This window comes from Chroicocephalus ridibundus, chromosome 19 (assembly GCF_963924245.1).
Source record: "Chroicocephalus ridibundus chromosome 19, bChrRid1.1, whole genome shotgun sequence".
Classification (NCBI taxonomy): domain Eukaryota; kingdom Metazoa; phylum Chordata; class Aves; order Charadriiformes; family Laridae; genus Chroicocephalus; species Chroicocephalus ridibundus.
Genome location: NC_086302.1, coordinates 1,601,126 through 1,617,383, shown reverse-complemented (window position 1 = coordinate 1,617,383; position 16,258 = coordinate 1,601,126). Strand labels below are relative to the sequence as shown.

The 16,258-nt window shown below is 50.4% G+C and overlaps 1 protein-coding gene across 8 annotated transcripts in view; it reads left to right on the top strand.

Annotated features, from left to right (window-relative positions):
* The first annotated feature begins 584 nt into the window (after nucleotides 1-584).
* NFYC (nuclear transcription factor Y subunit gamma) overlaps nucleotides 585-16,258 on the top strand; it is a 34,824-nt gene continuing 19,150 nt past the window's right edge. Inside the window, exons 1-2 of one of the 8 annotated variants that reach the window (XM_063355972.1) lie at nucleotides 585-760; nucleotides 5,723-5,803. Coding sequence is in view for 1 of the 8 variants with exons in the window: in XM_063355965.1 (XP_063212035.1) it covers nucleotides 10,283-10,364 (82 nt within the window). In the remaining 7 variants the exon portion in view is untranslated. Of the gene's footprint in view, nucleotides 761-1,522; nucleotides 1,546-2,565; nucleotides 2,722-5,722; nucleotides 5,804-6,894; nucleotides 6,920-7,865; nucleotides 7,968-10,247; nucleotides 10,365-16,258 lie in introns of those variants that run through there. The other 7 variants (XM_063355970.1, XM_063355971.1, XM_063355969.1 and 4 more) reach the window with 7 other exon arrangements.

The window sequence follows — 16,258 nt, the reverse complement described above, 5'->3', positions numbered from 1 at the left end:
GGAGGACCCTCGGGCTACAATTCCCCTGCTGCCAGGCAGGGGAGAGCCAGGACCTGGGAAGACACTCAGCGACGGCTTCATCCAAAGCCTCAGGCAAGAGGGCACCAGTGGAGCAGGAGGCTCTGTGCCCAGGGGACCACCCCACCTCAGCCTAATGCCTAGGCAAGCCCGGGAAGGCCCGGGCTGGGGACGACCTGCTGCACCCAGGAGCTTGGCTCCCCTTCGAAGCACGGCCGGCAGCGGGGGCCCCTCACGCAGAGGCCCGGGCCCCCGCCAGCCCACATCAGCCTAAGGCCTAGGCCCTGCTGGAACCCAGTCCTGGGCGGGCCTAAGCCGGAGCCAGCCTGGGCCAGGCCCTGGTGCACCCAGGGGCTTGGCTCCCCCTCGAGAGACGGTTGGGACCCGGAATCCCTCACACCGAGGCCCGGGTGTCGCGGTTTTGGAGCCCCGCGGCCCGGTGGATCCCCCCCAGCCCGGGCTCATGGCGCATCCCTGCCCGCCTCTCCCCAGCGCAGCTCTCGCGAGAACAGCCCCGGGTCATGCGCCTGCGCAGTGCCGCGGGCCTCGGGGGGAAAGGGGCGGGGCCTCCGCACCACCGCCTCACGGATCTGCCGCCATCTTGTTTCTCGGCCGCTGGGCGCTCGCTCTGCTCCGGTCGCCCCCCCCTTCCCTCCCCCTCCTTCCCGCCTCCCGCCGGTCGGGCCGGAGGCAGCGCGGGCGCCGGGAGGAGGAGGCGGAGGTCGCGGCGCCGGCCGGCCCGGTGAGTGCGCGGGGGGCGGGCGGCAGGCCGTGGCGGGGGGCCGTTGGGCGGCCCGTGAGGGGGCGCGGGGCGGGGGCGGCCCGAGGGGTCCCCCCCTCCGTTCTCCAGCTTTGCTCCCATTGGCTGAGACGCACCGCGCTCGCTGATTGGCCCTCGCCGGAGGAGGCGGGCGAAGGGAGCTGCGCGCTGGTTGGCTGCCGGGGGAGCGGACCGGGGAGAGGACAGGAAACCGAACCGCTTCCCCGCGCGGCCGCGGGGGTGGGGGAGGGGCGGCGGCCGGGCCCCGGCGGGACGGAGCGAGGCCTGTGCGGGCCCAGGGCCGGCGGGGCGCCGGGACCCGAGGGCAGCGCCCGGGGCAGGCGCCGCCAGTCCGCCGGTGAACAGGGCAGGGCAGGGCGCGGGGGCCTTCCCGGGGCCTTCCCAGGCAGGCCCCGGCGGCGGCAGGCCCTGTCTGCCGGGCCCCGACAAGGGGATTTGCTACGGGAGAGTCGGGTTTCACATGCTGGTGGTGCCGTATTTTACCGATCTCGAGGGTTTTTTGCTCCACAAGCCTTAAGGGGGCTGCTCTAGGGCTGCCCCCGCACCCGGGGGAAGCGGGGCGGAACGCGAGGTGAAGCGGTGGGAGATGAGTTGTGGGTCTCCGGTAAATCCCCCGAGGGGCTGTTTAATCTGTGCTGGAAACCCGGGGGCGCTGAGAGCTGTGGAAATACCTGCACATAAACGTGGTCTGCCTGGGCTGAGCCGAGAAAGTGGAAAAAATGCCTCGCAGTGAGCGGTGAAGCGCTGTATGTTAAAAGCAGTATAGGCAAAAGCGAATTCTTTTTGGCTGGGCTGGATTTTAGTGGGGTCAGTTCGTTCTATGGCCGCAGCGTTGGGTGTTGGGGGGTGAGGGCTGAGGGGTGGTGGCAGGGCCAGCTCACGCTCCGTGTTGCCTGAGCCATGCCCGGGTCCAGAGCCCGGAGCTCTGGCAGGCTTTTGCTCACAGAAGAAGAAACAATAATGCTGGCTACTTGTTCTGGAATGTGACTCTTCATGTCGCCTTTTGAGACACTCGTTGAGGAAAGTATTCTCCACGTACTTAGGAATAAATACTCCTTGTTTGGATAGCTGTCTGAGTGCAGGCAAGTGAAGGAAAGCCTCAACTTGCAATGCCGAGCAAACAGCCTGTGAGCGTGGGGTTGACTTCCCCTCTCGTCCTACATAAAACAGAGCTCCTGGGTCACCACCCCTTGTTTGCTGCGGTCGCCCCTGGCGACGTCACGAGGCTTTTTCCATAAATCTGTAAATTAGGGGATGGTTTTGGACTAGGCCGCTCCAGCTGACCTGTGCTTGTCCTCAGCTGAGCTCGGAGGCCCTTGCTTTTATCTGAGGAATGACACAGGGAGAGAATAAAGCATTTCTAAATACTATTATTTTTAAGACGCGTTTTAACCCACTATATTTAATAAATCACTAGGAAGATCCATTTTGAAATCAATCTCTCCTCGCTCTCTGACCCAAACTAATTTAATCTGCCGGACTAGTGCTTTGTAGTATGGTTTGGTTTTGTTCTGTTTTTTCCCTCTGCCGCTCTCTCTAAAATCGTTATTTTCTAGCAGTAATTTGTATTTTGGAACGTAACTGGAAATCCTCTCAAGGTAACTTTAAAACCGGAAGTAGACCGTTAGGTTGCGCCGCCGGGGGCGGGGCGAGCCCCCGCGCGCCCATTGGCTACCTACCGGCAGCCAATGGGCGCGCGGGGGCTCGCCCCGCCCCCCCGGCGGCGTACAGCCAATAGGCGCTGCCCCGCCGGGCGCAGCAGGGTAGGTTGAGCGTCCGCTGTTAAAGGGGCCGGCGGCCCGGTCCGGCGGGGACGCGGAGTCCCGGCAGACAGGGGTCAGCTCAAAGACAAAGGGATGGCGGGGAGGCCCGGGGGCCGCCGCCGTTCCCCCGACCGGCGGGGCAGGGCCTGCCGCGGCCCGGTAAGTTGATGGCGGTGAAGCGGCCGCGGCCCGGTTCGATGATGGGGGAACAGGCCTCGGTGGCGGGGGGCTGCCCACCCGGCCTCGGGGTGTCCCGGCCTTGTGCGGCGGGGAGGGAACACCGCGGGGGGGGGGGGGGGAACGGTTGGGGCCCTGGGCTGAGCTCCCTGGGGCGGCGGGGAGGGCTGGGGGCACCGCGGGGCCGCGCCCTGGGGCGGGGGGCCTCCCCGGGCCCGGTAACCGGAGGGGCCACACGCAAAATGGCAGCGCGTCTGCCCCGCTCCCCGTCCCCGGGCAGCCGCCGAGCGCCGGGGGGGGGCTGCCCCGGCTGCCCTTGAGGGGGGCTGCCCGGCTGGCCGGGAGCTGGCCCGCGGGCACCCATGGAAAACACGGTTCCTGGGGGGCGGGGGTGGGGGCCACGGAGCCCCCGTCACCCCCGAACCGCCAGCCGAACTCCTGAGGAGCATAAGCAGCCCTTTGTTTTCCTTTTTTATTCGCAAATAAGCACTGAAGGTCACGGGAGCCCTGCAGCCCGGCGGTGACAGGCGGAGGAACGGGGTGAGAGTGCGTCTTGGCTTAGAAGTTTTCCAGCGTAAAGGGCTTTCCCGGCCATGCCGGTGTCACCCCAACTCGGGCCAGGCTGGGCTCCGGCACGGCTCCCGCCGGCAGAGCGGTGCAGCAGCTAAAGTTGCTGGAGCTAGGCCTTCCTTTGCTACCACCGGTGACCTTGAAATACCACGGCCCCGAGTTTCTAGAATGAAGGACAAAGTTTGTTTACAGCACTTTGGACGGCAAAAAAAAAAGAATCAAAGTTGAGAAATGAAGCTGCCCCCGATGGCTGAGGGCAGCGAGGACACGGAGAATAGTTTGTCGGTTGGAATTAAAGTTAGTTTTCAGCGAGGAGTCAAATCACATTGCAGACATTCCTTCTCCTCCACTCCTACCGAGAGAGATGCTAAATGTTCCCGCTACCGGCCTTGCCTTCTCGGGGGTGAACTGGGTGACACGGCTCGAGTGTTCTCAGTCCTGCTCTTATCTTTTTTTTTTTTTTTTTCCCCCCGGCCGATTGCTAATTGTTGACCTTAAAAGTACTGTTTTGAAAATCAGAGGTAATTACATTGTGCAACTTATTTTTTGTAGGGATGCTAGAAAAGCGGGCCCTGACACAGGAACCTGATCTGCTCCTCGGTGTCAGCTGCTAACAAAGGACTGCGTCTTGGGTTGAACTTCAACCTGAACGGTCTTTGAATTGTTACAGCCTTCAAGTGTTACTTTGGGTATTTTAATTTAAATTCAGACTGGTGAATAGCATCACCTTGTCTCAGGGAAAGCTTATTCAACTTTCTGCGGCATCTGGCGTGTCATACTAGTTTCGATCCGAGAAAGGGGCAGAATGAGAAACGTCACCGTAAGTCATCTATCAATAATGGTGGCTGCTCCGCTATGTTAGTGGAATAGCAGTAACTTCTGTAGCAGGCTGTTGGCCAGAGTCGGGGGATTTACTGTGAGCGTGAAGGTCATTGTTAGCATCTTTAAGCAAAAAGGAGACGTTTTAAGATTTTATTTTTTTTTTGCCTTGAAATTAGGATATATTCAGCCGCTCCCTGCTTTTGTGGGGTGGCAGAAGGTGAGGGAATGTGCAGCTACCTAAGATGAAATAAGAAGTGCTGCAGAGGGCTTCGTTACGCCCAATGTTTGTCATATTTCATTGCTGAAGCTTGCAGGAGGTTGTAGCTGTGTGCGCATAGGTGCTGCTTGATCTTTCTAGGTCAAGAGCAGCAGGAAAAACCTAAAGCTTTTGGTAGCACTGTAAAGGGATTTATTAATAAATGTCACCGGTTCCTGACTTTTTCTTGCAGCACCATAAGGGAAAGGAAGGTCCTTGGGTCCCATTTTATGCCGTTCAGTGAAGTTTGTCGTGTCTCTGTGCCCCAAAGGTCCCCTGGGCTTTCCTAGTGGTTTTACCCGCTGGAGATGCGGGCTCAGAAAGCAGGCTCATCTTTTTGTTTAAGGGACTTTTCCATCCTTGTTTTTTATACTAACTTAACTGGCAGCGCACGTAGTGAAGGTGTAAAGGACAAGTTTTTTGTGGGAAATTGCTGTCCCTGGGCTGAGCAGCTCAGTGGCGAGGAGGATGCGTGTGATGGTGGTGGATGCCCGCAGGAGGTCACCTTTCAAGCCAGTGTTTGTATTTGAGTTCGGTTGTGGGTTTTTGGTTTTTTTGGTTTTTTTTTTATTTTTTTAATCGGACTAGTATCTTGCATTTATATAATGTAGCGTGACATCTGTATTTTAATAGTGTGGGCACATGAAGCGGTTTCTTAATTTCAGGGCTTAGCGGTCTGCCAGCCAAATTAAATTTGTATGGTTGCTAACTTAAACTCTTAAACTAATACGTTTTGATAAAGATGGCAGCTTACCTTATGTTTCAGAGGGTCAAAAAAAGTAGCAGCTGTTACAAGGGGCACTGACAGCAAGATCAAACTTCAGGATACCTGCCAAAGCTTCCCAGGAGTTACAGGAAGTTGGGTTTTTGATTTGTTCTCAAAAACATAAGATTTTCTACATGCTGCGATCTTACTGGGGGGATTTTTTTTCCATTGTCTGTTTAAAACTTGCTCTGCTATTGGGTCACTTTCAGTTGTCTTTTTTCATTCAATGAAGGTGACCCAGAAGGTCAAGATTTGCATGTCTATAATATAGGATCATTTTTAAAAAATAATTAAAAAAAAATTTAAAAAGGGAGAGGCCTGATGGGACCATCCTGTCAGCCTGTTGAGCAGTGCAGGTTGTGCTTCATTTAAGATCTGCCGATCTCAAGAGGCAAAGGGTTTGTGGTTGTTTCTATGAAAATAATTATTTTTAACTTTTGCAAGATGCCATTTGATAATTTAACTTAGAAAAGAAAATAATAGGAACGTTGAATATTAGAATAATCCCTATAGAAAAATAACCCTGCAGGCCCCTAAAAGGAATACATTTATTCTACTTTTTTACCCAGAAAACCAAAGTTTGACGAAGACATGCCCAGCTGTAGTCTGGTACAGCCTTTCACTCTGCTTTAAAACCATCACAAGTTCTTGTGAGTAACTCGTATTTATCATTCACGGTTTTCTAGGTTGTGTCTGCTGCTGTCCTGCTGTGGTTTGAACCGCTCTTTCTGCCTTCCTCTCCTCCCTCTCGAGCAGCACGGTGGTGGTTGAGCCTAAAAATGCAGCAGAAGAGCAAAAGAACACGCAACACTTCAGGCTGCATTAAAATTAAAACCTAACTTTGCCCTAAATGTGCTGCAGCGTCTGGGTGGTAGCGCAGGATCATATGAGGGCTGTCTGCGCCAGCTGCTGCCTGGGTCCCGCTCGCACCAGGAGGGTGATAGCGAGCACCCAATTTAGCTTTTTCAGCCAGTTAAGTCGTGTGGCTATCAGAAGGATGAGAAAATGTGTGGGCACACGTAGGACTTTGTATATAGAAACTCTTGATTTAATGCAGAATTATTTATCAATAATTTAAAATATTAAGGACTAACATTTAAAAAAATAGTAATAATGCCCCAAGCTGAGTGTGTGTTTAATCCGTACTGTCTTAACAGGCATTTTGCTTGTGCTCCGGAGCAGCGAGCGTGTGTGTTGCGTGATGAGACCTGCTGCTGCCTAACATACAAAATACAAGAAATGGGCAAACTGCCCCAAGTGCCGCTCAGCCCCCTCTGGCAAACCCCTCGTGCTTGTGTGAGCTGTTGGGGACAGCAGCCCGAGGTGGTCCCTGCCACGGGTGCCTGGGTGTTGACAAATCCCAAATAGATACCACCAAAGCTGGAAACCGTCGTTGGGTTTTGAAATATTTGAAGCACTTTCTGAATAAATGAAGCCAGTCACTTGGTTAACACTGCCGCTTGTTGATGCCAAAATAGTGCCTATGGGCCTGAAAATATTTTTGTCAGCTTTCAAGCTTGGCTTATTAATATCCCATATGCTGTGTGTATTGTATACGTTCAGGGTATGTGACAAGTGCTTTTGTTTTGTGAGTAGCTGATGTCTCTCCAGTTGTGAAATTTCGTTCCCATATGGTACAAGTCTGGGTGAGACGCCTCCTGCCTCTGAGAGCAAGGCACTGCATTAATGTTTCTCATGAGATTGATTTTTCTATAAAAGCGCAAGCACACAGCTCTCCAAGAATGAGACCAGGTAATTTTGTGAAGGTGAGTTTGGTATCACTTTTTTTTTTTTTTTTCCCCTTGTTATCCTCATTGAGGCTGCTGTTTAAGGAAAGTGAGTAAAACACACATATACCAGGACTGGGAAATGCATTGTGAGGTGTGTAGCTTGTAATTTCTTTTAAATCTATAAAGCTGCAATACATAACATCAATTTTATGCTAAATCGGTTGAGATTAAAGTTTATATGGTGAAATACACAATATGCAGTATTGTTTTGGTATGTGCCAACTGTTTTATCGTGTGAAGTAGACTTGACTAACTTGAACCCACTTTACTTGAAAGAGCTTTTCCATATCTGCCGGGTGTTTAATGTAGGAGCTGGAGAGGCAGCACCATTCATCTTAGACACTTGTTGTTGTTTGTCTGGGAATTTTCTTCCTCTACTTACCCTGAGTGCTTGCCTGCCAAAATTGCACTGCAAAGAGCCACTATTTAATAATGTTTAACTGTTGAAACACCAAATATCAAGTGTGACCCTTGTGCTCTTTCATTTAAAGAAGAAAAGAGAGTAAAATAACCAGTACAAACGGCAACTCAGATTAGTTTGTTTGCTTTACCTTTTTAAGAAAAAAACCCCAAGCTGTTCCTGTGCTGTTTTCTTGTGGTGCTCTAATATTTGCAGCCTCATTTTTGACTTGGTGCTGCACCGTGGGGAGGTCGCTTCTGGATTCTGTAGCGCGGTCTCTGGTGCCACGCCGTGCTCCTGGGGGGTTTCCGATACCAGCCTCCGGGGTACTTCTGGGCGCTCCCAAACCCCTGCCCAGCGTTAGGCACAGTCTGTGCGTGTCCTCGGTCTTTCTCGGCACAAACTGATGTGGATTGCTGCTGGGCAGAGGACTTTTCAGCAGCGCTGGTAGGTATGTAGCGAATAGAAACTCAATGCTTCTGTAAAAGTAGGCGTTATTCCTGGTGTTTTTTTCTCCTGAAGGAGTAAAGCCAGCTGACAGTGGCCTGCCTGAGACTGCAGCGTACCATTGTCTGCGCTAGCAATTGCCTTTCGCTGCTAGGTCACTCTGTCTTCTGTATTCAGGTACGAAACTCAGCATGGTTTCTCTGTGTGCTCGTGTGTGTGTTCAGTAAAATGCCTTTGCTGCACGTTGTCTGTGCTACAGGATATTCTCATCCCCTGGGCAGCTGAAGCAGCTTTGGAGACTCGGGTTCTCGTTCCTGCTGAGCTTCCCAGTACGCGCCTCCCTGCGAGGCCATTGCCACTCAGCGCCCAGTGAAAGGTACTGGTTTGCTCGCAGTTTGATGCCGCCCTCTGCAACATCGGGGCTGTAACTTCATACCAAAGTCGGTATCGGGAAGGTTATCTGGCCAATTTCTGCTTTGCATGAATGGAGTCGGGGTGGTTACTCTGGCCCTGCTGCCTCCCCTCCTGAGGAGCCGGGATCAGCGCTGCTGCTTGCTCTCTGCCTCTTGAGTGGGTACTGGAGAGGCAGCTCTAACCCAGCGTGCCCAAACCGAGCCACCCTGTGCGGCGTGGGAGAAGGGAGGAGCAGAATTCCTGCCGTAGGTACTGGGGTGGAGAGAGGGAGAGCAGGAGGCACGGCTGTGCGTGTGAGCCAGCAGAACATGGGCCGCAATGCTCTTAGCAGCGGATCAGTGACGGGAGGCGTGCAAGGCAGATTTGGCCCTGCTGGCTGCTGAAACCAAAGTTTGCTGGTTTATCGAGTTGTCCGCTGTTGGAAGCAGTAATCCGGATCCCTCTCTCCGACTTTGCAGCTGACTTGGGCTTAAATCAAATGCAGTACCTCGTGTGAATGAAAACAGAAGTAATGCATTAGAGCTATTAGGGAGCTAATGTTCAAACAGTGCTTTGAAGATCGAATAATGTGCTGCTAAATATTTATAGAAAGAAGGCTAGAAGGCACCTGAAGAGGTCATCTTGTTTATTTTTTCTGCCCTAAGGCAAGATCAACTCAACTTAAACACCATTTTGTAACCTTGTCTTAAAACCCTTTAGCAATAAGTACTCAGTATCCTCCGCAGGTAATTTAGTGCAGCATTTAACTAGCCTGACCATGATGTGCAATTTTAGTTTTATCGAACAAGAGAAATCTGCAAATACGCACCGTATCCAGCAGCCTCGAATGATTCTCCCATCAGCTGGACTCAACCACTTCTGTTGCCAGCTATACGCTTGGAGGATTGTGTGTATGTAATACCGCAAGGGGGGACGGATAAAAATAAAACTGAGAAATTGCAAAAGTTTCTTATAATAGCACATTGGAAGGAAGCGCTTGTGTTTTGAATTATGTTGGCTTTACTGAAAGCCTCTTGAAATTACTTTGAAGAAGTTGAAAGGTTATGTTTTCATCAAAAGCAGAATTTCAGACTTTCCTAAGTTTGTGATCTTCACCTTTTTTCCACTACCTGAAAGATTGCCTTAGATTTTATAGCACTATTTTATGGAAATGGAAGAGAGTTCCCATATCTTTTCGATAAATAAATCTAGTGTTAAACTTTAGACTAAGACTTCTGGTTTTGGCCCATGCTTTAGCTGTAACTTTATTCACAATTTGTTGCCTGTGTGTGATCATAGAAGTTTTTATGCTTTAATAATAACAGCATCCTTACTGCTGTGATGTGCTGAAATTATTGTGCTGTATATGTAATGCTATAGATTATATAGGCAGTTAGGTTTCATCTTTATAGTGTTCCTGCTTCCTTTTTGTTATGATGTGGAGTATTGGGTTTTGTTCAAAGCTGGTCTTGTGTCCAAAAAAGCATTCTATAAATCTCTTTAAAGGTGGTGTTCCCCCTCCTCCCCTGGTGCTTGGTCAGGTAACGTTTTACAGGCAAAGCCTTTTCTGCGCTCTCCCGTTGACATACCAGAACTGGGAGTGGGTCTCACTGGGATGCGTACGTTGAAGTGACTCCTCCTCTCGGAAGGCGTTTGGCACGTCTGGCGATGGGAGCACGTGCCAGCCTGGCTCTCTCCAAGCCCTGTTCCCAGGGCGCACGTTCACTGGTTTTTCTCATGGAATCGTTCAAAACATCAGGGGCCAAAGGCTCCTGTGTCGTAACACCGGAGCCTTGCGTGCTACAGCTTGTGTCTTTCCTCTTGCTTCGGCAGGGCCAGGCACAAATCTTTTTGGTGGTTCGTCTGTCTGCCACAGTGCTTTGTGCCATGCTGTGGCAACGTCTTATTTTTTTAGACTTCTGTAGCATGATTTCAGACTTGGTTTGTTCAGCTCTTGCCACTGGTGGCAGCTGCCGATTCATCATCAGGTCAGAAGTGTGCCGTGGAGGTGGGGTTTGTGTATGGTTTTGATGGGACTTGTAACTGGGGTGCCTTGTTCCGTAGCTGGGAAACCTTCGGTAGAGGATGGTACACTCGTCATGTGCCTGTCTGAGGCTGTATTCCCGGTGGCCATGTGGAGACCACCCTCACGTGCTCTCTCGGTGGTGTGTCAGGAGTCGGGTGAGTTCCCTCGGCCATTCTGAATAGCTCTTACCACTTCCCTCATCAGAGCGAGAGCTGGGATGGACAGGAGGTGCGGAAAGCGGACACAACACAAAATCCATGGCACCGGTTTGGAAGAAATAGCTGTCCGTTTGCAGTGCCAACGTAACTGCCGACATGACTCAAGTTTTGGAATTGCATGCTTGGTGTAAGAAATTTACATAATTGAGCAGACAAGGCCTGAATGTTAAGGTAGAAGAAGAAACCATTGATCTCAAACACAATTAAGAACTATCTTTACACCACCACTGCCACCCCCAAAAGCAAGTAGAAGTAATTTTTGGCTGTGGTTCCCACACCTTGGTGTTTCCAGCTGTGCTGGTGCTCTTGTGCTGCTTGGCCTCCGTCTAGTCAACACGCAGTTTGGAACTGTAATGGAAATAAATTTGATCTTATTTCATGAGAGGAGACTCAGCTGAAAAGATCTGTTGACTTGAGTAGGTCTTGAAGCAGAGAAAAAGCACAGTGAATCAAGGTATGATACCTCTGTAGAAGCAATTTTGGACCATGACCATAACTTCACAAAGGTTTGTTTTAAAATAGGGTAGCTTAGGGCATAATGTCATGCAAAACACGTGCTGCTGGGCTGCAGCGCAGACAGATTCAACCATTGCGATTGCTGCTGAGGCCAGAGATTGTTGTCGTCGTGCGTTTCAAACTCGGTGTATGTTCTGCATTTGATATTCTGCCGCTCCCTCCAGACAGCACCGCAAACTGCTCCTACGGAAGCAGGGAGAGCAGCGGCTCGCGAAGGCTGCTGGTACGTGGCTTGCTCTCCTGCCTCGGTGACTCCTCCTTTGCTCGCGTTTAAAGAAATGCGTTACTAAATTCACATAAAACCGTATTTATTCTTCTTGTGAAACGAGTTCTTGGTTGCTAGATTGTTCCTTCTGATTCTGGCAGGATCAGGTGTCTGGCGCTTATTGCTGCGCAGAGCTCGTTCTTTAGATAGGCAAGTGTGGCGCTGCACATTTCACTTTCAAATCACAGGACGGGCTCCCAAAACAGAACGCCACAGTTCTGAGAGTTAGGGCGTCAGACTGGAAGCATCACAGAATGCCGGGATTGGTATTTATTCCAAATACTCACTTTTCAGCTGTATGGATCTATTTTTAATTCTTCAGACTTCCAGAGTTTTTGCTAGGTCTCTGGCATTGGGTTTTGTTCTTTGGTAGTAAAGGGGATGTTTCATTTAAAAACAAACAAACAAAAAACCCAAAAAACAAAACCAAAAGAAAACCCCAACAACCCCCTGCATTGCTTGTTTACTCCTTTTCTGTAACAATACTTCCTAGTAATTAACTTGGGAGTTTTGTGCCATAGTGGATGTTGTAAAACCAACAGCATCATAAGAGGAGTTGTGTGAGGAGGGGGTTTTTGGGGGGTGGTGGGGTGTCTTCTAACCACTGTCGACGTGGAGGTGTTAAATCTGTCTTTGGGTGGTGGTGGGTCTGGCAAGGGGAATTTGTTTTTGCAGTGTCAGTTTTCAGAAATATTTGTGTGTTATCCTCATCTGTAGCTAGACACTAAGGAGGTTGAGGCAAAACATTTGCCTCCGCTTCTGTCTAATTTCTTTTTAGCCTTCATCTTACTTCAGATTTAGCCGTCTTTTTAAGACGTTTGGATGGAACATGCTTCTATCGCCCTGTAATACGACGCTGTGTAAAACCGGCTCTTTCCCATAACGCGAGTCGTGGGAATCCGAGTGTGCCGCATGCAAAGAGCCTGCCGCGTGCTGTCACCAGGGGCTGCGGTACCTGCTGATATTGCCGGGTTAAAACCACCTTCATCAAGGGCCTCGAGGCTTTTCAGCACTTCCCTCTGGCATTCGCCCTTTGCATATTCCTGCGGATATTTGGATAAACTTCATTTAGATCTGCTCTCCACCCAGCTGCCTTTGTTTGGTTGAATTCTTAGTCAAGGCCAGCTTGGGAGTAGCTTAAAAGCGCGCACGTCGGAAGCTGTGAGGTGACCCTCGCCGGCCGGGGACGTTGTCCTCCGCTTCCCCTTCCCAAGCTGACTTGGGCAGCGGCACCGGTGATGCCCAGGAACGCCCTGAGTCTGGTGGGATGTTCCTGGCGGTTGGTTTTCCAGCTGAAAAGCTCTGGGTTCCTGCTCCAGGTGGAATTGCAAGATCAGAGATCTTGGTTTTATTTGTGGTTATACTGTAGCTCGTGTTTTCAATAGCAGGCTCTTGCTCAAGCGTGCAGATTGTAGGCATCCAGGCTGACAGCTCCGTTTGCCTGCTTCCCCGTCCCTCCGCGTTCAAGACAGAGCACAAACTAGCATCTGGTTAAAAAACAAACAAACTAAACTTAAAAACAAACAAGCAACAGCAACAAAAAAACTGAAGGACAGACACTGGAGGTGTCTTTGTGCTTGCTTCGTGCTCCTCTGAAGTGAAGCTCTTAAGTATCTGTCAGCTGCCACAGGATTTTGTAAGTTGTAATGTTTGTAAAAGGTGTTCTGCTCCGGTGAGCAGAAAAGCTCTAATTGCAAAGTGTTGATGTCGTAGCTCTCGGGATGTGCTTGCTAATCTGCTCCGTAATCACCTCCAGGCATTTTATGCGCAGACCTCAGCTTTTTGGCTGAGGTTTCTTTTTCCCTTAGTCTGGAAACAAAACGTTTGCCTTCATGGAGCGTCTTCCAGGCTGCGTGGACTGGGCTGGCTGTTGTGAAGCAGGTGTATCGCAGTCTCTCCTCTTCTTACACCCTTATTTCTTGCTGTGGGTTTTTTTTTTGGGGGGGGAGTGGTTGTTTCCTTGCTTATATCTAATTCAGTAATGCGTTCGCATTGTGACTTAGTGTGCTTTGTGTGCCTGACCCTCCTCATCTAGATTCTTCTGCGAGAGCATCTCCGCTAGCCTGGTTTTCAGGCTGCAGGCTCCTGGGACTCACGCTGGTGGTTTCGCTCGTCCGAGGTCGTCGCAGTGTCCCGTTTGCTTCAGGCGCGCTGGGGAGATGCCGCCTTTCATTAAATTAAGTATTGTGCCAGAGCAAAAGCGTGTCAAGCTTGCAAGGTGCTTGCCCAGCTTCTGTGCGGAGACGCAGCGTGGCTGGAATCAGCGAGTTCTCTCTGGCTGCGGTTACGCTTTGTGGCAACCAGGTGATACGGGAGATGAACTTTAACTTCTGTTATTCAGCAGCAAGATGGCGTTGGAGCCACCAGTTTACTCTTAAAACTTTGGAGAGACCGTACCCCGCCATGCGAGGAGCGTGGGGATCCTCAGGGCACCTCTCCCCTTCTGCACGAGCTTCTGGAGGAAATCTTTAGAGGAGGAAAGGTGAAGTATAATGAAGGTCTAAAAATTTCCCTGCAACCTGCCTATCAAAAAAGACAAACAGGTTGAGACGCTGATACCGTGAAATCAGAGGAGCCGCCTCCCCGTTGGCTTTGGTGGGCTTATCTTCTGTTGTGTGCTTTGGTATGTTTCTGGCTTGGCGCTAGTCCTGAGAGGAGGCGTTCTTAAGAGAAGAGGACACAGGTTCCCCTTGGGTGAAGGAACTCACCTAATTGCGCAGGAATGGTTTCATTAGTGACGTTTGTCTCGCAGAGCCAACGCTGTGGGTTTGCGTGCCGGTGTGGGTCTTTCTCTTTTCCTTACCGCCCTCCTCTGATGCTTGCAGGCACCTTCAGCCCCGCTTCTGTATCCCCGCTGGAAGGGGAAGAAATTACTGTAGTAATGTTCTGAGCACTTTTAACCTGCTCAGGCTTTTATTTTGGAGTTTATAGTGATTTCATTCCGTGAGTTTTTCCAAAAATTAGCCTATTGGTGGCTCTTGTTTCTACTCTAACTCAATTTCCTAACCATTATCCCAAACAGTCACTTAAAGTAGCAATTGTCCCTTGGGTCGAGCGTCAGGCTCTTCATTTTGCATTCTGAAATCAGTCCTGCGTTTACCTTGAAGAGAGGAGTTTTTTTGTATTCATCGACAGGACTTTTTAAATTATAGATAACTGGAGTAAACCATTTCTAGCTCTTCCTGAAATCTGGATGAATACCAGAGGCATATATTTAATGCAAGAAATTCGCTTTTGCGTGCGGCAGGGGGTAAAGCGGCGGCGGTGGTGGTGGAGGAATTTTCTTCCTCTTCGCTCCATTAGCTTTTTACTTTTTTTTTTTTTTTAACCTGTTGTTTTCTTAGGGTTATGTAGAGCATTATATTCCAGTACAGCACTTAAGTCGCTTGAGTGCAAGTAATTTGTGTTTTAAAATAAAGCCTTGAGAAGTGATTTGGCTTGTCTTCCGGATGAATTGCATCTCCGGTTGCAGAAGAGACCCTGCCTGGTGTTGGTGTTGAAATATTGCCAGCACACAGCAGATCTCAAGGATGAGCTTTCATTTATGCGCCTAAACTATTTTTTTGTCTACGTTTGACAATGCACATCAAGCGGGGGAGAATCAATTGCCAATTTAACACTCTCATTAGAATATTTATCTCTCTGTATTTTCTTATAAATACTTGAAATATCTTAGTTGGTAGGCAGATGGTATTATAGTGCAAATAGTTGTTGAAGAGTCATCAAGTTGCCAGTCACCTATTTCCACAGGTTCCTTACCAGGAATTCTTCCTGTCTTGAACATTTGCGTTGAGACTGAAAGTACGATCTTCTGCCCTCCTCTTTGTCACCCCCTGTCAGAATCCCCCTCGGCTCTTCCCACGCCTCCCGTGTCCCCTGCTCGGGTTGACGAAAGGAAAATACAACTGTTCACAGAGTCTGCCGTGGAAAGTGTAGGCTGCAGGAGGTAACGAACTAATTGTCTGACGTTCATCTCTTTGATCTATTAATAAGATTTTATGTATCATCATTGCTTCGGAATAGTAGGTTTTGAAATTGCTGGCAGTTGGCAGCTGCCTCCCATGGGTGTTCTGGTGTGTTGTACAGCGGTACTGTGCTTCCCTTCGGCTTGAGGAAGGACTGACATAGACCTTTGCGTGGCGGATCAAAAGCGGACGGGGATTGTGGCTGTTTATGTCAGAGCTAAATCTACTCTTGTGTCTTTTTCCATGACATGGCGACACACAAGGATCTGAGAGTATCTTGAGATCTCTCCCTATAGAAAATGGAGCACCCTTTCTTTCTTTCTTGCTGTAAGTTAGGAGAGACACGGGGAGTGATTGTTTGGACGCGGTGTGTGTGTATCACTCATGGAAACTTCAAAGCTGCCCTGGGTGACCCCGAGAGCATTTAACGTCAGTAACTCGCTGGCTTCCTCTGCTCCGCTCGCTTGAGAAGTGCGCGGTGACTCTTCGGGAACTTGCCGAGGTGTTTTTGGTACCTGGGAAGCACCGTGTCCTGTCCTGCTCAGTCCGCGTCTTGGCAGGTCCTACGTGTGCGTGGGTTTTTGGCACGTCTCCCCCGTCCTTCCAGGCTGCCATCCTGCTGGGAATCCTGCCGGAGCCACGCGCTCCGGTCGCACAGGGGAAGCCAGCAAGGCTGGTCGTGGCGTTCCAAGGGATTCCCAAGTTGCGCATCTGAGTTCGTTTTAATATTAACTGGAGCTGTCCTAAGAGTTCCCTGGCAAAAAGGCAGGACTTGATCCAGGAGTTTATGGGGGGGAACAGAATTGTGTCAGCTGGAACTTGAAATGTGCCTGGGCAGTGCCACGCGGGCTGGCACCGTCCCGGTCACCCGGGGACGAGGTTGACCCAGGCCGTGTGTCCTGACCTCTTCCCCATCCTCACTGCAGCGCAGCGTGCTCCCAGGGGAAGGTCTGAACCAGTTACTGTCCTTTCGTCTTCCCCATAAAGTTGCTGATGACTAACTACTGGTGCATACTGGAAATAAAGCCGTTTGCAAAGATACAACTCTTAATGAAAGCACAGGCAACATCCAGTATAAATTTAAT